This window comes from Nanorana parkeri, unplaced genomic scaffold (genome assembly GCF_000935625.1).
Source record: "Nanorana parkeri isolate BGI_ZX_2015 unplaced genomic scaffold, ASM93562v1 scaffold769, whole genome shotgun sequence".
NCBI lineage: Eukaryota > Metazoa > Chordata > Amphibia > Anura > Dicroglossidae > Nanorana > Nanorana parkeri.
The window spans coordinates 592,649-615,843 of record NW_017307037.1 but is presented as its reverse complement, the minus strand read 5'-3'; the positions used below and the strand labels follow the sequence as shown (position 1 = coordinate 615,843).

At 44.1% G+C, this 23,195-nt stretch overlaps 1 protein-coding gene across 1 annotated transcript in view; it reads right to left on the bottom strand.

Moving 5' to 3' along the window:
- LOC108793645 (teneurin-4-like) overlaps positions 1-18,277 on the bottom strand; it is a 23,145-nt gene extending 4,868 nt beyond the window's left edge. Inside the window, exon 1 of the mRNA XM_018564649.1 lies at positions 18,055-18,277. Within this exon, the coding sequence (XP_018420151.1) occupies positions 18,055-18,277 (223 nt within the window). The remainder of the gene's footprint in view (positions 1-18,054) is intronic.
- Positions 18,278-23,195: the final 4,918 nt, after the last annotated feature.

The following is a 23,195-nucleotide window of genomic DNA, read 5'->3' as shown; positions in this document are numbered from 1 at the left end:
AAAACCACGGGGGGGGGGGGGGGGGGGGGGGGGGGGGGCAGAGGGCACCTCCCTGAAATGAGAAGGGCACCTCCCTGAAATGACTTTTTTCAGGTTGGGATCCCTGACTTGGGTGATCACGGGATGCACGTCACGGGACCGTGCAATTGTGTGCGGATGCTTCATTTCAATGGGGTTACATCCGTGCAGTATGTACCTTTTTTGTCGACATGCACAACACACAATCGTGTGCGATTGCACGGGCAGTATCGCTGAGGGAGACAACGCGATCTGCCTGGGGTACCATTTGAAAAGAATGGGACCTCCAGCGCGATCGGCGGTGGTGTTCGATTCCGTGACCACGCGGCCATTCACGTGGTTTCGTGCACAATTGCTGCTCGGTCACGGATCGCCCAGTGGTAAACCTGGCCTGAAACAGGATTCTGCAGGAAGCTAAAACTTTTAAACATCAACGAGCAGCACCCATTGTAAGAGATTTCATTAGCATTTGAAAAAAATCAAAAAATATTTTGACTTTAATATCACTTTTATCTTCAAATTAACTCTTAACATTACTCATTCATAGTTTTTCTTATCCTCTTCTTCCCTATTCCTTTGCAACGTTAAATATTTCATTTCTGCTACAAAGTAACAGGTTCTCTTTACAGTTCTTCAGCTGCAGCAGAAGAAGCGATCCATCAGGACAGGAGTTAAAACAGCGCCCTGTCTCTGTCAAAACACATCTCTCTGTACTCGGGGTTAGCGATCTCCGTGCCAGAGCTGCGGCTCATAAATTATGAAGAGACACCACTGCTACAATTAAGTCAAATCAAATGTATTTGCAATAGGCAGCATGACATACATTGATTTCCATATCTCGTGCGCCATGTCGCTTTTTAAAGTTGAATAATTTCAGAATGTCAATAAGAGATTTACAGAAAATACTGAATAGTCTTAAAAGCCCCCCCTCAGTGGAACAGTTAGATGTGCAGCTGACAGAAGTACACAGAGGCTGTTGTATCCGCCAGACAATTTGTAAAGTAGTACAGACACACTTTTCCCTCACACATCCCTGATGAGATATATCAGGGGTAGCCAAACTCCGGCCCTCCAGCTGTGGTGAAACTACAAATCCCATGATGCATATCTCTCCGGGAGTCGTGGCTGTGAGAATCTTGCAATGCTTCATGGGATTTGTAGTTCCACCACAGCTGGAGGGCCGGAGTTTGGCTACCCCTGAGATATATGGTTGAGTATCACAAAAGAGCGGCAACACTTTGCAGTACCTACAACTGTCTGTCTCCTTGTGGACCACAGGGAGGGACATCCCTGAGTTGTCATTTACACCAGGCAGTAGTGTGGTCATTTATCACTCTTAAGGCCGTGACACACTGCAGCCGAAAGCAGCGCGGAGCGGTGGCGCGCTGCCTTTGCGAGCAGTGTGTCCTGTAATTTTCTTCCGGGCATCTCAGCTGGCGAGAGCTCGCGGAGCTGAGCGTGCCGAGATGAACAATTTCAACTTCAGCCAATCGGCTCACGCGTATAAACCCGCGAGACGGGATGCGACGTTGTTACAGACGAGCCGATTGGCTGAAGGTGCAGTCAATCATCTGACTGCACTCAGCTCACACACTGCACGCGAAACTCCGTGCCGGAGAGCTTTGCTTCGCTCTGCACTGCTTCGCGTGCAGTGTGTCACGGCCTTCAAGATTATTATATGATTTTATATAGTGCCGACAGTTTGCACGGCGCTTTGCAATATAAGGAAGACATTACAGTTGCAATACAAATCAAGACAAGATGGTAAGGAGGGCCCTGCCTGTGAGAGCTTACAATCTAAAGGGAGGGACAAGTGATACATGAGGAGGAGCTGCGTGGGGATGAGTCATTTGAGAAAGTGATAGTTTAGTGCTTAGGTTGAGATGGCATAGGCTTCCCTGAAGAGATAAGTCTTTAGGGATCTTTCAAAGACAGACAGAGTAGGAGATAGCCGGACAGGTTGGGGTAGGGAGTTCCAAAGGATTGGAGAGACTCTAGAGATGTCATGGAGGCAAGCATGGGAGAAGATGACAAGGGAGCAAGAGAGCAGGAGGACTTGGGAGGAGCGGAGAGGATGGTTAGGGTGATAGGTTGGAGATGTAGCTGGGGGCACAGTTGTGGATGGCTTTGCAAGTGGTTGTTAATATTTTGGATGTCATTATTTGGGCAATTGGAAGCGAGTGCAGGGATTGGCACATGTGCCAGAGTTCCAGGAAGTAAAGGGAGATGGATTAATCCCTTAGTAAAAATGACCACTATCTGAAGACTGGAGAAGAAAAGAGAAATAAGTTATGCAAAGAATGAAATGCCGGCAATAATCTAGAAATATCTGATGAAGATTGTCATTTCTAAACATTCCTAAAGGTGCCTTTGTTGTTATTTTAAAGATAAAGGTAAAGTTCCTCTTTAATCAGAATCAGAGTCATCCGATTATCAGACCTTGACATGAAACTGTTTGCTGATGAAGGTAAACTAAGGATTTGAGTAGTTGAGGTGGGTATCCAAGGCCATTGCCAAGGTAACTAAAGCAGAGAATTTAAACCAAAGGGTTAAACTGGGATGAAGTTATAATGTAAAAAAAGAACTTTTTTTTTTTCAAAATTTTCTGTAATTTTTCCTAATTATAATAAAAAATAAAAACCCCAGTGGTGATTAAATACCCTCAAAATAAAGCCCTATCTGCCCCCCAAAAATGGTATAAAATTCCTTTCAGTACAGCGTTGCATGACGGAATAAACGTCAGTCAAAGGACTGCAGCGCTGAACACTGAAAAATGGCCTGGCCAGGAAGGGGGTCTAAACACCTGGTCTTGAAGTGGTTAACAAAGCCAAGGTCAGGACTGGGGGGTTTATTAGAGAGATCGGGTCGTGCAGGTGGTCAAATCCAGGGAGTCCAATAGGTCGGGGATAACAAGCAAGGCAGGTAACAGGGACTAGAATTAGGAAGAAGGCAGGAGCGACAAACAAACTGGGAGACAAGAGTATAGGGACTGGAACTAGAAACATTTCATGGGCAGGATGACAAGTGAAAGGATGGAGACTCAGGCAAGGATATTAAATAGACATCAGAGACATACACCGTATCTAAAGACTATAATGGTACCCTTGAGGATGGATAGTGGTGTCCCTTTAAAGTAGTACAGCACAATCAGGAGGCATGCCCTACCCTTGGCGGAACTTCACCGTCTCCAGAGAGCCTCTTAGTGAAGTACCCTGGGAGCCCAGCCCCATGAGGATCTTCACAGCCACCAATACAAGAGGGCTCTAAGCTATCAGATGTGCGCCCTTTATCTGAACACCTGTTTTTTAAGTGTAAAAGGTCCCTTACCCGCCAGGTTGCTATGACAATTCATCTGCCATAAATTAACAAAACAAATGAGGTGTGCAGGACAACTTTCCAGCTCTGCAGAACTTTTTGGAATAGCCAATCCTAGTTTAAGCAATGCCTGAAAGCCACCCCTGCAGCTCCTAACTAGTTGACTCTACCTTCTTTTGAGCTCCACTGCTTAACCTTCTCCTAGGCCCCATTTCCTCATCTCAGTTCTGTGTTCCCTCTCTCTAGCTCTGTATTCCCTGGAATTAGGGTCCTCACATTGTCCCTACATCTGTTTAGCAGATGCTCTAGTTGGTGCAGCAGGAACATGATTGGGTTCCAACAATAAAATGTTTACTTAATCAGTTTCCTCTTCTCCTGAAGCAAGCAAGACAACTTTCATGACGTGGAGCAATCATTGTGCCTCTCACATTGTGTCCCTGTTAAGAGAGGATTTCCCTCACTTTGGCATGTGCATTGTGGCGCACTGAGAGTCCATGGACGCCTACTGTACTACTGTATTGGGGTACCGTTATCATAGAAAGGCCGGGAGCTATGGAAAGAAATGAAATAAGCGAAAGGCCTACATGGTAAGGGTAGGAAGGGGAACTAGGATAGAAAAGGGTTAACGGAAAGTTGGAAGCTGGTTAGAGGAAGGATACGTACGGGATTGGAGGAAAGTTGTCTTCTTGGAGGGGCTTTGGAGAGTACCCAGGAAGGAGGAGTTCCAGAAGTTCAGTGTGACCAGGAGAAGGAACGGACTTCTCACCTGCCCGCCCTTGTATGGGTTTGTGGTCGTTGCATTTCGCAGCACTGTGGCGGTTTGGGATCCTTGAAGGCATTTGTCTGGATGGGATGACTTGACGGGTGGACTCATCGGTCGTGTGGGTGACCTGTTAAGTTGGTGAGGTCAAACGTTATGACCTGGTAATAGGGACCAATGTGGGTCTGCGGCTTACGTCCCCGAGGCGGTGTATGGCGGCTGGGGGAATTCAGGTATAAGAAAGGTCCCCGCAGACATTGGTCATAGTTATAGTTATAGTGCCTTCAAGGACCTTGAAACCAAACAATTCCTACTGTATGGTTATTGTTGTTGTTATTTATAAAATGGTTATTTATACAGTTTTGTAATAAAAGGCTGCTGTAGCCATTTAAACTCCAGTCTCGTGTAGTGTATTAATAGATAGGATTGGGGAGGTAGAATCGATGGTAAGAGTTGGTAGTTAAAGGGGGACCTCTGATCTACCTTAGTCATGAGTGCTGTGTGTTCTTGTGCATTGCCCATTTCTGTTCTGGTAACAAATGTACAATTGCGGGCTACCCTTTCACTTTCTCTCCCAGTGACAATGGTCATCATGACAAACGGAGAGGACAGATCTCCCCAAAAGAGACAAGGACCCAATTGAAACCTGACAGAAGGTCTAACCCCCTACTCACTTTGTCTAAAACAACAAATCTTTGACCGAAGTATCACTTTAATGACATTCATGAATGTATTTGTAAAAGTTTTGGGGGACTGAAGAAAGATATTTAAAATATGGGTGGAATAGTGAGGAATGATATTTTCCTGCACACAGCTGTCTTCCTGTCTGGTAATCCAATGGAAAGAAAACAGCTGTTTTCGTACCACCATTTGCCAAAAATGTTAACATTAGAGCAATAAAGGCTAAAAGTCCTAGAATAAGAAAATACCTCATTTTCACGCAGGTGAATATACTTTTGGATACATCGTTGGGAATGTTATTACTCTCTCACATGATGCACATTTTTCCATTTCGGTTTAAATTGAAAAGGAATTTTTTTTTTGTCAATTTCAAAAACATTTTTCTTGAACATTTTCCAGTTTATAAAGGAATGCTTTGCATCTCTTTTTAAAACCTATGTAGAGATGTTGTCCCCCCAGCCCCCTCCAAACCAATCACAAAGAAAACCTCTCTAAAGCTGGCCATAGGCCTTACAACCATCGCAAGACTTATGTCTTGCGATGGTTGTAAGGTAATTAAAAAAACGTACAATCTGCCCATCTTGGACAGACAGATCGTACTTGCGATCATCCGAAGCCCGCCCCCCCCCAAGGGGCTGGTTTCCGATGACTGCAATGCTGAACGGGCAGTGTGCGCTTGCGCACACCGGCCCGTTTGGCATTTGTCTTACGAGCACGCCACATACCCGCGTATACAATCGTATGATTCTCGGCGGGTTTTCGAACATGCTTGTAAGACAAAAGTCGTGCGACCTTACAGTAGCAGAGGTCGCACGCCTTCCATACACCATGCGATTATCGTACGATCACGGGATTTCCCGTGAATATTGTACGATAATCGCAAGGTGTATGGGCACCTTTACACCTTTTAATAAAAACTTGAGTCCACCGTCATGTGGCCCTCCACAGCGCCTCTTCAAGGAGTAAAAACCTGTGATCCAGTATTGGGTTGACCACCCTTGTTGCCACCCTTCCTTCTAAAATCATCACGCTGCCTCAGTTTTCTGGAGCCCGAGAGAACCCCACCGCTGGTCAGCCAATAGATGGTGCCCGAAGTGGGTCCTTCCCAGAAGACAGAACATATGGGACCCGATGAGTCACAAGGCCTCAAATTCAGGCAAGTTTTTAGGGTTGTTAGATTTAATTTAGTTTTTTTTAAAAATTCTTTATTTATAAACTCCACAACAAAAATACCATAGATAACAAAAACAGAAAATCACTAAGGGCATATTACAATACAGTCAATGTGGATCGACCTTTAAAATGCCACTCAAGTTCGCCCCCGAACACAACAAGCTCAAACAGATCACATACCCCACATTTCCATGACAAAGTTTTTGTTTAAAATATAAATTCAAAAAGAAAAGATAAAATGGAAAGCCCTACAACAGACCTAAAGCATAATAATAATAATAAAAAAAAGAATAGAAAAAGATAAGAAAGTAAACATAGAAAACAAAAGCAAAAAAAAAAAACTCTACTGGACCCCAACCAACACCCCTGAGTAGGGAGCCTCCCTATCCTGACCCAACAATGGATTTATAGTCAGAAGAGAGGGTAAACTGCATCCAATAGAACCAAGTTTTCCTAAAGGCCTCCTCCTTATGATAGAGAGTTGCCGTTAGATTTTTCATAGTACAGAGCTCTTGGATCTTACAAAACCAAAGAGTGAGGGAAGGAGGAGAGGTCTGCTTCCAACAGAGGGGCACACACGCTCTTGCTATATTAATCAAATGTATCAAAAGGGAATGTTTATATCAGGGGCGTAACTAGAAATCATAGGGCCCCATAGCAAAATTGTGTATGGGGCCCTGTGATTTCTAGTTATACCCCTTGCAGAGCCCACCTGAGATCCCAAACAGCCCACCTGAGGATGACCCTGCAGAGCCCACCATAGACTCTCTACAGCTGCTGGCTGTCACTGACGCAGCAGCGGGTGTGAGAAGGAACGTGACGCTGCACAGATCACACGGGTTGTCGGTGATCTAACAGCGACATGTTTCTCCTCACACCCGCCAATGACAGCCAGCAGCCTGCAATGCCATAGCGACCCAGACGGCCCACACGGCATCAGTGGGATGTCCTGGCCGGGCCCCCCCCCGTGCCCTGGGCCCAATAGCGGCCGCCTGGGTCACTATGGCGATTGTTATGCCACTGGTTTATATTGTCACCTCGACAAAGAGTTCACTTGCAAGAGGTACACCTCAGTGCAGTCACCCAGGTCAATCCCCAATAGCGGACCCTTATCCAGTACGATTGAAGCACAGGAGTTGGGGGTATTTCTGTAAAAATTAAATGGAAGCAACTTGTATTTTTCGCTGGTCATCTGACTAGCTCTCTCAGTTTCTCCATTCTGAATTAAGAAAGCTGGTCAGATGACCAACAGAACAAATTCAAGAAAAATGCAAGTCCAATTTCTTTGATTTTATTTTTTGCAGATATACCATGACCTGAATAAATGAGAAACTTCACAATCGGGGGATTTGTTTGTGGTGGGGGGAGGGGAAAGGAGTGGTTCAGTTGCATTTTCATTGTTTTCACAAAATCTTCATTTTACAATATATCATATATTACAAGGCGGATCCATGACACTCAGGTTGCAAAGCATGCTGGCTTCCTAATAGAAAAACCCAACACTGCCTGTACACCTGTTGTGTAAGCTGAATAAGAACTGCTTATTTGAGTCATTCAGGGTTTGTTTTTTTTTGTAATCACAGCAGTTGCTATCTGAGCCTCAATATAGTATCTGCTTTTAAATGTAGCTTGCCAACGTTGCAGTAAATATTCAATATTTTTTATGTAATATTTTATAATTACAGCATAAAAAATATATTTTTAATGTTTTTTGTATTACTAACCATAATAAATAAATAAAGCATGCAAATTAAGTTTATATTCCCTTTAACAGTACTCTAAAGAAATTCTTCAGGGTCAGTCCTCCTAAAACTGTGCCTACAGAAGTCCCTAAAAGTAGAGGTGCACCAAAACGAAAATGTCTAAACCGAAATGAAAAAACAAATAACAGTGCCAAAACAAAAATGTTTTTTATTATAACTTTTTCAAATGTTTTAAAAATATTTTATTTTTATTTATTTTTTATAAACTTTTAAATGTGTTTATATTTTATTTGTATTTATTTATTTTTATTAAATATGTTTATTTTTTACTTTACTTTTAGGGGCTTTGGGGAAATATTAGGGGTCTAAACAGACTGCTAATATTTCTCTTTTTAAATAGAAAAAGAGATTGAGGACTCTTTTTCTGTATCCCGTGTTATCAATAAACAGGACACCTCTATACTGAGTGTTCCTGTTCATTCATAACATGGGGACAGAGTATGTTTACTATAACCACAATCATGAATGAACAGGAAGTGATGTAGAGGTGATGTAGATCACTTCCCATTCATTCATAATTGAGGATATAGTAACCATACTCTGTCCTCAATTATCTACAAACACTCAGCGATCACTGATCACCGACTGCTTGTACCCGCTCTCCATTCTGACACGGTGTCACAGGAAGCTGAGCGAGCGGTGCGGGGAGGAGAGCTCAGCCTCCTGTGACAGCATTGTATCTCCACCAACACACGGCTCTCCCGTTCTGCGACTGCAGGCTTAGCGGTGTGGGGAGGAGAGACGCCGGTCGCTCACAGCGCTCTCCTCCCGCAGTGCTCGGCCGCCTGCGACAGTTTCTCTCCTCCCCGCTGGGACACAGAGCAGCACCCAGAGGGGAGGAAAAGAACGGATGCAACGCTATGTCGGCCAAAGAATGGCACTTTCTGGCATTTTGCCAAAAGTGCCATTTTCGGCCGATATGTTTCGACGGCCGATATATCGGTGCATCCCTACCTAAAAGATATAGACTCAACAAGCAACTCTACCACTAATGAAAATATAAATTACATTAACCCCATATATTGTGTTATGAGTATATTTAAAGAGTTATTCCGCTCAAAAATATACACTAGACAATTAAATTGGGGAGATCCATGCCAGGTCTATAAATCTGCTGTGGACATGAGGGGGGATCTCACGCTCTCTGCTGAATGTTTCTATTAGTAAAAATAATAATAGTAAAATTAGGTACTAAGTAGAAGGTTTGGGGACTTCCTATATAAAGAGAGTGTATATTTCTGTAAAATATATTTTGCAGAAGAAGCATAGAATGGTACCCCAGTACTATTGCCTCTATGCCCCTTGTGAGGGTATTAAGGTAATCTCGTCTCAATACCCTCACTTTAAACTATATGAAATAATAAAGGCAGCATTGCAACTCATGAGCTGAAACATGACGTAAAAACGTTTTAAAGGCTCGATTACAAGTTAAGATTTATGGGTTTGATGTGTAAGCCACACATCCTTTTTTGTGAGTAATTCGTTAATTTCTGTTAAAATCTTCATGACTCATGAATTTTAAAGACAGGAGGAGCTTGAACACACAAAAGTTGGACAGGAACATCCAAAACTGCTGGATGAAAATGAAAATAGTTTGGAATGATCACTATGGTATCTTATCCAAGACATATTAGAAGCCAGGGACTGATCCCACCATTGTCCATCTCCACTAAAATATCACTCTGGGGAGGACTGACTAAAAAGTAATTCTTCTGTAATTTTTTTGCTGGCCCCCTCTTGTGGCTCCAAAAAGAAGTCCTCAGACTCCAAATACAAATTTGGATCAGTGCATTGGGTCAGTACCTGAATACAACAACTCCTCTTGGTCCTTCAGTTATTTTCATAATTCCTGCTCTTATTCTGCCTCTGACATCGAACAGTCTTAATCTTCTCGACTCTGCAGTTCCTATGTCTGCCACCTGCCTTGAACCCTTGCTGGATTGCTCTTTTTGTTTACTGCCAGACCCATCCCTAACTGTGTTACAGGAGAACTATGAGGTGAGTGATTTTCACTCAACCTCATAGTTTGACCCGACCTGTGACAATTAAGCTGTCACAGGTCGGCTGTATAGATCAGGAAGTGAGCGAACACATACCGTCGGCTCACTGTCAGTCACCGCTCCCCGCAGGGATTCCCCCCCTCCCCGCTCTGATCCTCCAGCGCTGACTGGAGAAACGGACGTGGAGGTGGCAGGCACAGCTGGCTCTACCTCTAGATAGGCAGAGCCAGCTGTCACTCACGCAGCTGGGTGGATCTCCACAGCATTGTCGGGATCCTTCCCGGCTGCAGCGATCTCGGTATATAGTGGACAATAGCTCGCTATATACTGAGCTTTGGGTCATGGGAGGACATTGGAATATATCAGATGCAGGTTCCATAGTCTTGCATTAGACGCGAGGACACCAAAAGACAGTCCAAAATCTGATGAGAGTGGAAAGAGGTGAGCACTGACCACCAGGGAGTGGGCATCAGGCAAGTAAAAGTGCTTTACTCCCTAGGCATCAATGAGCTCTAATCCACAGCAGTGCCGGAATAGCCCCACTACAATGGTACATTTTTTGGTTTACCCAGAGATGGGATTTAAATCTCCATTGCTCAGGGAGGTCAATGTCTACTGCATGTGACACTTCTGAAGTTCAAGTAACCAATCACAACCATTCCCTTTTTTAACTTAAAAGAAAAAACTTGATTGGCTGCTCCGGGTATTTTTTCCCCTTTTTCTTGCACCATGCTTTGCAAACCCATAAAAGAGGGTCCTACAACTGCAACAACCTTGTATGTATGAGTCTGTAGACCTCATTTCTTCTGGCAGCTGTCCTGCTACAAGCTTGTTAGCTTGTTTTGGGCAGCATTATTTAACTCTACTCATTGGTAATGGCAGTCTGACGAGGGCTAAGAAGGTATCAGTTCAATGTTTCTCCACTTTCTTACCTCCAGCTAGAGCTGCTGTTTACACAATACCATCTGTTTTATCAATAACTGAGCTTAATAAGGTTGGAGAAAATTCAATTCATTAGCCATTTACTGCTAAATTAGACGTTTGCAATTACGTTAAGAGATGTGTGCCGTTGTAGCGGTCCCAGAAGAAGTGAGGTATATTTTGCTGCCTGCTCAGCCTTTTCAGGCTCAATAAGGTATTTTAGATGAAGGTGGTTCAATGACTGCACATAATATAAAGGAGGATGCTAAAGCATGATGGCAGCATTACGGCGAAACTCCAGATTTACCTCTGCAAATGCAAGCACTTTTCTCTGCTGAAAATTAAACCTGCGTGACCTGATGTGCCTGTCCATAAATTTCTAAATGGCCGGTGACCCGGGGTGACTCCTAGAAGAGAGGAAGGTCATCTGGCCACCAGGCGTGGTGAATGGTGATCTGAGGTCTGTGTTGGGTCCTGTGTCAACAGAATGTGCGCTTGTGTCCATGTCATCAGTTTGACGGACATCAGTTTAGATGCTTCTTCAAACACACCTAAATACAAGGACTTGCCTCTATAGAACATTAATTTTTTCTGGCCCAATGTACCTGTTCATAATTTTCTGAATGGCTAGTGACCCTGACTGGTTCCCAGAAGATAGAAAGATCACGTGGCCACCAGACTCATTGAATGGTGATCTGAAGCTGTATTAGGGCCTGTGTCAACGAGATTTGGACTTGTGTTCATGGCATCAGCTTGACATCAGTTTGAGATGCTTCTTCCATAATTTTCTGAATGGCTAGTGACCCTGACTGGCTCCCAGAAGATAGGAAGATCACGTGGCCACCAGACTAATTGAATGGTGATCTGAGGTCTGTACTGGGGCCTGTGTCAACGAGATTTGGGCTTGTGTTAATGTCATCAGTTTGGCATCAGTTTGAGATGCTTCTACCATAATTTTCGCAATGGTTGGTGTCCAGGCTGACTCCTGGAAGAGAAGAAGGTCATCTGACCACCAGGCTTGGTGAATGGTGCTCTGAGGTCGGTGTTGGGGCCTGTGTCAGCAGAATGTGCACTTGTGTCAATGGCATCAGTTTGACATCAGATTGAGATGCTTCTTCAGACGCAAATAAAAGCCAAATACAAGCACTTGCCTCTTTAGAACGTTGTCTTTCTGGCCCAATGTCCCTGTTCATAATTTTATGGATGGCTGGTGACCCTGACTGGCTCCCAGAAGATAGGAACATCACGTGGCCACCAGACTCAATGAATGGTGATCTGAGGTCTGTATTGTGGCCTGTCTCAACGAGAATTTGGGCTTGTGCCCATGGCATCAGTTTGACATCAGTTTGAGATGCTTCTTTCATAATCTTGTGACCCTGACTGGCTCCCAGAACAGAGGAAGGTCATCTGGCAACCATACTCGGTGAATGCTGATCTGAGATCTGGGTTAGGCCTTGTTCACACCAAGCGCAGAGCAGGTGCAGACTGGATCAAAACTGCGTCCAATGTATTACATAGGTACATAGTATTTGAGGTTGAATAAAGACATTAGTCCATCAAGTCCAACCTATTAGGATCTCATTCTAGGAGTACCTGTACCCCTGTATATTACCTGTACCCCTGTATATTACGGTCCCTTAAGAAATCGTCCAAAAGTTTCTTGAACAATTCCACATTATTTGCTGAAATCACCGCCTGTGGCAGTGAGTTCCAGACCCTAACTGATCTTACTGTGAAGAACCCCCTTCGCCCCTTGTGCTGGAATTTTTTTTCCACCAATTTTATGTGATGGCCTCTAGTTTTTGTAACGGAGTTAATTTTAAACAGTTTATCGCTAATGTTGCTACCACCATTGAACATTTTGTACATGGAGATCATATCCCCCCCTTAATCTCCTCACCTCTAATGTGAACATGTTTAAATTTAGTAGCCTTGTCTCGTAGCTCTGGTCCTCCATACCCCTAATTAGTTTGGTTGCCCTCCGCTGGACTTTTTCCAACTCAAGGACATCTTTTCTTAGTACTGGTGACCAGAACTGGACCGCGTACTCCAGATGAGGTCGAACCAATGATCTATAAAGTGGCAAAATTATAGACTTGTCCCTGCAATACATCCCCTTTTTAATACAGGACAAGACCCTGCTAGCTTTGTTTACAGCAGCCTGGCACTGCAAACTACCTTTCAGTTTGTGGTCTACAATGACCCCCAAATCCTTCTCCATTTCTGACTTCCCCAGCGGCATACCCATAATTGTATAACCCATACATTTCCAATGGTATTTTTTTGCTCCAGTTCACATCGCAGCGTGCAGTTCCAGAGCAGGTCCAGAGCAGGTGAAAAAACTGCAGCAGGCCCTATTTTACCTGTTCTGGATCTGTTCTGGATCTGTTCTGGATCTGCAGACGCATCAAAAACGCATCAGAAATGCATGCAAATGCCTGGAACGCACTGAAAGCCCATTTTAAACGTAAAAAAAAAAGTTTTTTTGCCACGTCAAAAATGCATCAAAAACGCATCTAAAAGACTAGCGTGCGTGTGCAGAAACCTAACCGGATCTGCTCTCTATTTGGTGTGAACAAGGCCTTAAGGCCTGTGCTGATGGCATCAGTTTGAGACGCTTCCCATATCATTCAGAATTCATTGACAGGTGCATTTGACCTGCAGTTGACTTCCTCCGGACCTGCAACTGACCTGCTTCATGCTAATTTTACATTCCCTTAGACTTGTATGGGAATGCAGAACCCACATGAAGCAAACAAATACCCATTGGCACAGGTCCTAATACTGTGTACTTTAGATCAGGAGGCAAGGACAGGGGAAAGGTGAGGCATTTGGGCCTTAGTTATATAAACATGTACCCTATCAGCAGGAAGTGAGAAACATCCTTTGATGTGGTTACCTGTTTGGGGTACAACCATCTAAGAGAGATTTTTCTCTCACTTCCTGTTGTATCTGCAAGCAGGAAATGAAGGGAAGTCTCCCAAAATGGTAAAGAGTTGCATAACAAACCTGACAAGGTTTTAAACCATTTCTTACTCTACCAAAACAAAAATGATTGACTATGGATACACTTTGATTGCTGATCATTGGTCCTTTATCCTCATCAGTACCATCTTCTATGAAAAGCTGAGTTATACTAGATTTAAAGCTGAAGTTTAACCTTCTTATATGTTACCTTCCCTGCCCCACCCATCAACATGCTAATACAGTTAACCTTTCTGTCCTCAAATCTTGTTGGTAGAAGGGGCTGGAAGGTTCTGTACATAGCTTCCTGAAAACACCACATGCAGCATTTTTTGTTCTTTTTTTGGGGAGAATATAGAGGAGAGAGACCAGCTATAGAAGACTACAAGTCCCAGCAATACATTATACAGCAATACAAAGTTATATGAAGCTACATACTCTGTGTTGCTCCTGGGTGGCAGCCTGATGTCTCCAGGGTCTCAAGTGCCCTGTGCGCACTCTCAAGGAGACTCTGTGGGCTCTCAGGTAGTCTGTGCAAACTCTCAGGTGGGCTATGCGGCCTCTCAGGTGGGGTGAAGGTGGCAAATTTGCATATCAATTAACCATGTTATTTACATATGAATACGTTGTTGCTTATTCATATGTAAATTGAGCCACCCATTCATATGTAAATATCACAGCCAAGTCTATTTTTCAGTGGGGGGCCAGTAGCCCCTACCTTAATTTTGGATGCCCCTGTCTGCCTGACATGTTGTGTCCGGGTGTCAGCTGCTATGTAACCCGGACACAGCCTTCTAAACCCAGACTGCCTGGGTCAGTCCCAGACAGGTGATAACCCTATTCAGTATTCCTCTCAAGAGCCCTCAGCCCTAATGCAAGCAGTAGGTTGGCTCTTGGGAGGAGTTATGCAAATATCAAAATGCCTTGATGGGTGAACACTACTCTGAAGCAGTGGGTGCTCCTAGGTAGACTGCATTGGCATGCAGACAATTCTAGGTAACACCAACGTGTGATGCTGAGTCTATAAAATTGAAAGAATGGAAATCCAATGATTGAAAGGGACAGGTCAGGGACAGTCAGGCTGGGAAGGAAAATGCTAGATGCCAGGAAATGAGGTAGGCTCTCTCTGACTTGCTGCAGCTTCTAATGCACATTGTGAGAAGCTCACAGCGGGCAGTGAAATCAGAGGAAGCCATTTCAGTCCAGGAGAGGAGCCGGTTCAACTGTGCAAGACCGAAGGGGAAGGAGGTCAGATATAAGACTGAAGGGAAGGCCGGAGGTCAGATATAAGACTGAAGGGAAGGCCGGAGGTCAGATATATGACTGAAGGGGAAGGAGGTCAGATATAAGACTGAAGGGGAAGGAGGTCAGATAGAAGACTGAAGGGGAGGACGGAGGTCAGATAGAAGACTGAAGGGGAGGCCGGAGGTCAGATATAAGACTGAAGGGAAGGCCGGAGGTCAGAATCAATGATATTTTAATATTTTTAATTCTCAAGTGACATGATCAATATATTGGTAAGATTGCTTATAAGTTACATAACTTGTGATGACTCCCGAGTACAATAAACTGGTAGTAAAGGAGGTGAGAGATTTATTGGGAATGATGAACAAATAATATTTATTTTTATGACCGCTTTTAAACATGTCCTCTATAGATAGCACGTAGCATTGTGTTAATTGAAATTGGCCTCCCTCTGCTGAAATAACTCAGAGTTATTATTACAGGTATTTATATGGCACTCACAATTTATGTGGTGCTGTACATACTGCACATTCACATCAGTCCCTGCCCTCAAGGAGCTTACAATCTAAGGTCTCTATCTCACATGCATACTTGGCCAATTTAGACAGGAGCCAATCGACCCACCAGTATGTCTTTTGAGTGTGGGAGGAAACCTATGCAAGCACAACGAGAACATGCAAACTCCTTGCAGATAACGTCCTGACTGGGATTCGAACCGGAGACCCACAATGCTGCAGGTCACTGTGCTGCCCATAGGTTTAAAGGGATCCACCGATATAATTATTTCCAGAGCCGAGTACAAATACATTTCATCAAGAACTTTTCACTAATTGAATTTAATATAAGTTTAATGCTGTATTAATAAATACAGAGCTGCATTCATTTGTGTCTTTTATATCTGCCTGGGGTTCAGCTTTATGACTGCACTTTAAGGGCTCATTCAGATGGGCGTCCATGTCTATACAGCATGCCCGCCCATAAAATGACCCGATCCCGGAAGGGACAGGTGCTGCATATAAATGCATGCAGCGGCCTGTTTTTCCATCTGGATGCGGCTGCACACAATTACACGTGGTCATTTCCAAACCTGCACATCCATGCGGTTCGGGTGCCTGTACTTGGACTGAAAGCAATAGACTATGTATAAGGTTGGCAGAGTTAATCACATGAGCTTTCATTGGGAGCTCTGAGCTCTGCTGCATCCTTTTTTTGTAGATCAGTGGCTTAGAAACTTTTAGAGACAATAGCAGATAATTATATCTCCCCTAATTGCCTCTATTCAGCTCAGCTAACCTCATATAAATGTTGCTGTCCTTGTCTGCACTCTCTCCAGTTTTATTACATTCTTTTTGTAAATTTGTTTTCAAATCTGCATATTCAAGATGAGGGCTCACTAAGCCCTGGTTCACACCTGTGCATGTGCGATAGCTTGCACACATGTATGCACTTTTTACATGCAGAGGGTACGTCTCATTAAAATGAATGGGCTGCTCAACACATGAAAACTGAACCAAGGAAAGAAGTGCATGCACCTTTTTTTTTTAAATGTGCCTAAAACGCATTATGCTTTTGTGTTTTGGTGAGCTACAATGCTCGTGCATTGGCAGGCATGTTTGTTGTGCCATTAAGGATCATTTTTGTGCATGTTCCCCCAACAGACAAGTGTGGATGGCGGTTAAGGCTATGTACTAGACATGTGCGATTCGTTTCGTTCCGAATCAAAATTCGGACAAATTTTCCGAAATTCAAACAATTGGACACATCCGAATTTCTGAATCCAAATTCATTCGAATTTGTCTGAATCTGAATTTCGTTCAAAAACAAAACTGAATGGGACATGTGACTTTTATGGCCAATCAGATGTTTTTCGGTTTAATGCATCTGAATGAGTCTGAACTCAAATTTTCGTTACGGCAACATGGAAGCCATATACAGTATATACATATAATACTAAAACTGAGGCTCCTAGACCCGCATTACATTCGGGATCCGAATTTCGGAATTGCATTCGGGAGCTCTCAAATGCCATTCGGGTCTGGGAGCCTCAGCTTTAGTATTAACCCCTTCGTGACTGACGACGTACACTTCAGTCATGAAGGGGTTAATATCTGTATATGGTCTTCTGTGGTATTCGCAATGAATATTTGCAAACTCATCCAAAACTAACTAAATTTGGATTTCATCCGAATCTGAACAAAATTGAATTCCGCATCTGAATCCTGAGTCCCCAAAAAACAAAATATCCGGACCGAACCGAATTTCTCTGCAGCTTACATGTCTACTATGTACTGCAGCTTCCAGCAAGCAATGATGATGTTACATTGTTCAGACGTTGAGTTGTAGTTCAGAAGGCAGGCTCTGTGACAGTGGTCAGTGGTGTCGCAAGGGGGGTGCGGTGGTGCGTCTCGCACCCGGGTGCCACCATTAGAGGGGTGACACCAAAATGACTGGCAGTCATTTTGGTGTCACCCCCTATAAAAAGTTCGGCACTCGGTCATGGACCGAGTGCCCAACAGTGTCAGGAGAGAGGAGGGGACCCGGTGGCATACCTCATCCAGTTGAACGTCTCCTCCTCTCTCTGCTGGCGTCCATAACCAAGATGGCCACCGGAAGGCGTCAATAAGATGACCGCGCGCGATGACGTCACGGCTGGGTGTCACCCCTTCTACGCTCCTCGGGACGCCCCTAACAGTGGTGACACAAGGAATTGCATATTCACCGGGCTGAGTGAAATGGTGTCAGTGCATTGAGGAAGTCCATCCAATGGGCATCTTCAGTAAGTAAGATTATAAACTTCTAGATGGATCTGGTTATTAGGATAGAACTGATAGAAAATCAATATAGAAATACTTATTTTAAGTTTTTGACCATAGAAACCGTTTAATGTTTTTATTGCTGTTTGGAGATTCATCTTCTCTATTGGTCCTGTTGACCATTGTCTCCAGTGCAGAAAGTGATGGGAAAGCCAAGGTTTTTGAGCCAAAGCTGTATGTTCTCATGACCACTGCCAATGAGGAGAATAGCCCTTGCTTTTAGAGATTTCCCTTTTTTATGGCTGTTCCTGAGGAAATCTTGGTGTCAGAAAATCTTCCAGATGCAACACAAACATAAAAAAAACCCTTAAAGGGGATCTTAACCATTCCCAACTCTATCCAAAACTAAAAAAGATGTTTTAGCTACATACGCTGTAGGAAGCTCAGTTGTCGGCACTTACCAGATCGGCAGAACTCATCGACTTCTGGGTGGACCATGTCTTTCACTCGATTGCTGTAGCACAGTCTAGAGTCTTGGTCGTAGGCTTTTAAAGTCTCGCTGGAGCTGTAAGATTTTTGGGGTATCTTGTTCTCTTCACTTTCTGCCGAGGAACTCGTGTATCGGCGTTCAGTATCGCGCCTCCTGGTTAGGGATCGGTACGGTTTCCTCTCTTTCACATCCATGGCACGGTCCTTCTCCTTAACATTGAACAGAATTGGTCCTCAACTTTTGAAGAGAGGAATCAGTGATGTTTCTGAAAATGTAAAAAAAAAAGTAATATTAAAAATGAGCTCCAAATGGTTATATAAAACATCCTTTAGTGTAAAATACCTGAAATCTATGATTACATGGAGACACCGCAAATGCAATTGGAAGCTGAAATTAGTTTAATGGTATGCACTCTGCAGAACTGAAGAGCAGGAGGAGAGAGAAGTTCAAAGGGTGGGATTAAAGCTGCTTCTGGCACTAACACCGCAAAACTGAAGAGCAGGAGGAGAGAGAAGTTCATAGGCTGGGATTAAAGCTGCTTCTGGCACTATCCACTCGATCCCAGTTATGTAACCATCAAATGTCAGTATTTCAGTGGTGACTCCAGCATTTGACAATTGAATGGCAGGGGTGGAACATAGCACAGGGAGGGGCTGGTCCCACTAGGTTCCACCCAGTTGAAGAACTTGCCATTAGGCCTGGATATGCAATAATCAACAAAGAAAAAAATGACAGGAACTGTACTTTTGGCACTGATGTCAATGTCACCAAGAACCCCCATCACCACCACCTTAGGAAGCAAAACTTTTCTACACTGACTACTTATAAAATGGGATACCTTTCTACGGCCAGTGTTAGACGTATTTCTACAGTGATCATTAATGTAATGGTGCACCACGTTCACCGCTTAAGTAATGTGGCATTTCTCCATTCACCACCAATGTAGAAGGCCCTTCCCTGCTGACCAACAAAGTAAGGGATTCTTCTCCATTGACCACCAATATAAGGGGGTACTTCTCAACTGACCACCAATGTAGAAGGCCCTTCTCCACTGACCAACAAAGTAAGGGGTTCTTCTTCACTGACCATTAATGTAAGGGGGCCCTTCTCTACTGTCCACCAATGTGAGGCTTTCTTCTCCACTGACCAACACTGCATGGGGTTCTTCTCCACTGAGCACCAATGTAAGGGGTTCTTCTCTACTGACCACCGATGTAAGGGGGATCCAGACTCAGTGTCCTGTGTACGCCACATTCCTAATCCTAATTATTATATTTATAACTTACTGATTACACTGCTGTGCCATTACCTGTGGATACAATCATTTTAACAGGGGTTCCCCAAGCCCTTATAATTATTTTAAGGCTTACTATGTAGCAAACATTTTTTGAGAAAGGCTCGATCAAAAAGGTTTTTGGCTGGAAAAGCATTTTCAACAAGCATTTTAAAACAATGACTGCGGAGACTAAAATGTCGAGGGGTGCTTTATTTGGTGGTAACATGAGTAATAATGAATAAACAGAACATAACTCACATAAAGATATTCAAAGACTATTGAACAATTATTGAGAAAGGCATGTATGACATAAGAACACTCATGTCCAATAATATAAGAAAAATATTAAGGATTGGAACAAAAGGGAAGGAAGACAATTGGACAGGGGAATGACAAACTCTGGTTATGATATTCAAGCTTATTCAAATCATAAAGTCCATGGATGTTACCCATTAAATATGTGAGAGCTATAAGATGTATTGCATATTATGAGACAATTTAAAAGTAAATGAAAATTCATTGAATCGATAAGTTAACACAGTATGAATCTTAGGCCATAAAGTGACATTAAAGTTAAAAATCCCCCCCCCCCATTGTTAATGTTAGCACTTACCTTAAATGATGCCTCTTAATCCGATCTTCTTCTTCTTTCCTGATGTTTTCATCTGTCCCTCCAGCGGTGCGGCGGCTCTCCGATCCAACGCTGACTCCTCTGAGCTTGCCGGCATTTCCTGTCCCACGGTGTCTGCATGCGGGTGCACGCCGTCCATAGATTTACCTTGCGTCTTATCGTGTCTCCCGGCCGAAAATCCGAACTGTGCATGCGCCCGACCCAAGATGCATTGCGGCTGCCCGAGCAGTTTTGGATTTTCGGAAGGGAGCGTGCAGCGAAGACGCGGCAAGTTTAAACCGCTGTTAAATCGGTTTTTGTTTTTAAAAAAAAACACTTTTATATGCAAAAAAAAAACCGAGGGTTTAGAAGCCCTTTAAAGTGCAACCAGCTTGCCCGGATTTTATAGAAAGAGGTATACTCATCCCGACTAGAATACGATTCTTCCAGAAGTCTAATTTTATAAAGCAGTTGGAGGGTATTCGAGTTGTCCTCCAGTATCAGGGTATTAGTAACTTAGCAGTGTTAAAGGAGAACTATGAGGTGAGTGCTTTTCACAGGTCGGCTCAGTAGATGGGGAGGTGAGCGAACACATACCGGTGTTCGCTCACCTCTCGATCCCGTCACGGCTCTCTGCCGTGACAGTGGAGGAGCTGGATCCCCCCCTCCCCGCTCCGATCCGCCAGCGCTGACTGGCGGAACGTACAGGGGAGGGGGCAGGTACAGCTGGCTCTGCCTCTAGATAGGCAGAGCCAGCTGTCACTCACGCAGCTGGGCGGATCTCGACATCGATGTCGGGATCCGCTCCGGCTGCGGCGTCTCAGTATACCGTGAGCTGTAGCTCGCGGTATACTGAGCTTAGGGTAACGGGAGGACGCTAGTTTGTGTCCTCCCGTTACCCTAAGGAGAACTATGGGGGAAAGCCCTGACCCCACAGTTCTCCTTTAAGCAAAAAGGAAACCAAAGATTTCCTATATTTACTAGGCTAGTAGGAGGTAAGATGAAATAGGCAGATCCGAGTGTTTAAGACAGGGGTAGCAAACCTCCGGCCCTGCAGCTGTGGTGGAACTACAAATCGCAAATCTTCTCTCAGCCACGGACATGTCTCCCAAAGAGAGATGCATCATGGGATTTGTAGTCTCACCACAGCTGGAGGTTTGCTATCCCTGGTCTAAGGGTAATCGCATGCCACATACTTTGTGAATAAAAGAAATGAGGGGTTTAATCAAAGGACAATCCCACCATATGTGTTTGAAAGTACCTGGAGATCCTCATCACCGCCAGCAGCTAGGATCAAAATGAGTATTGAATTTATGTATTTTAGCAGGGACATTATACCATCTGGATATTCATTTATAATTGGTCTCTAACATGGGGACATCAATAGAGGACGAGGTCGCTAAGGATAATATTACATTTGTTTCATCAGGAGTAAGTTTGCGTTTTAATTCCATTTCCTATTTGCTCATATAGACCGGGGGTGTAGGTACATTTTAAATTGTTGCTAGCCCTGGTCTTATGCCCAGTGCCGTTGTCAAGTGGAACCGTATTAAGTCCATGTTACATCAGTGGCGTAACAATCGCCATAGCAACCCAGGCGGCCGCTATGGGGCCTGGGGCACAGGGAGTGGATCGGGGCTGACAGGTAAGAGGTATGCTGCCCACCCGAGACCCTGCAGAGCCCACCATAGACAGTCTATGGTGGGCTCTGCAGGGTCACTCTCAGGTGGGCTGTTTGGGATCTCAGGTGGGCTCTGCAAGGGCATTACTAGAAATCACAGGCCCCCATACAACATTTTTCTATGGGGCCCTGTCATTTCTAGTTAGGCCCCTGTGTTACATGTTGCACATTTTTAATTAAACACCAGAGCCAGTTATGTACGCTGTTAGCTGCCCTTCTGATTATTATTAACTTTTCAATTTAGATTTCCCTATCAAACCACTTAAGTGACAATTGCACCAAATTCCTGGAACATGTGCACCTTACATACTAGGCATATGCCTGTAATGTGATTAGTTTCCGCACATAATCCAATACACTCCAGTAACATATGTGCTGCTCTGTGCCACTGTAAGGCCATTAATAATAATTATGAGCAGAGTGACACGCACATGTGTTAAATAACCCCGCAATTTCATTAGGATGCATAGTAGCCCAGCGAGGAGACTGATACACCACACGTGGTGAAAGGAGACTTATACAGCATGTTAATTCAAACATGAAAAGAACATATTTGGACTGTGTTTCGTTAAAGAGAAGGTACAAGTTTTAATTTTTTCTTTCCTTATAAAGTACAGTATGTGTGAATATGATCATCTTGAAGCTGAACTTCAGCCTCACTGTCACTAATGCAGTTTACAGGCCACTTCTGCAACAGCAGCCCAGTCAGGGTCCCAAGGATGAGGACCAGTGGGTGCCTCTCTGGTTAAATTGTGTCTTATTCAGACCTCTGTCAGTGAAGACCGTTGTTTGATTATAGTGACAGCTCAGCCAATCACCGTAATCAAACAGCCAGCAGAGGCTCACTTCCTCCGTAATTCTGACTGATGCATTATGTAATGTAGAGAGCAGCAGAGGGAGAAAGTAGTGGGATATACCCTCCACCCCCATACCCTCCACACTACTTTTAAGGCCCCATTCACACTGCGCGATTCGCAAATCGCACGTTTGTCGCGCGATTTGCATTTGCGATTTGTCGCGCGATATCGCGCAAATACTTGCCTTGAGCAAGCTAGAATAGCGGCAAAATCCGCTCCAAAAAGGGTCCTGCTGTAGCGACGCACGACCCGCGACAGCAGGACCCTTTGCCCCATTGCCAAGCATTGGAGAGCGATATCGCGCGGTAAATAGCCGCGATATCGCGGGAATTACCGCGCGAAAAATCGCTCAGTGTGAACGGGGCCTAAGACACTTCTTAACCATTGTTTGTAATATCCCCAACCTTGCCCATTCTTGAAGTTTCACCAGTTTACGCCATTTAAATGTGTTTTTAACCCGGCGTTCAGCTTTGGATGTTGTAGACTCAGAAAAAAGACATTTTTTTTTTATCATAATAAACACGATCCATGATGCTGAAATGTAACATTCACCCCTCAGTAGCTGTTATTATAACATGTACCCGCCAACAGGCCCAATTTTCACATTAGCAGCCTGCAACAGCGATTTTGTTTAAAAGGCCACTGCGCTACGGTAGACTGGCTGGCTCTACTTCACTTCAAGCAAACT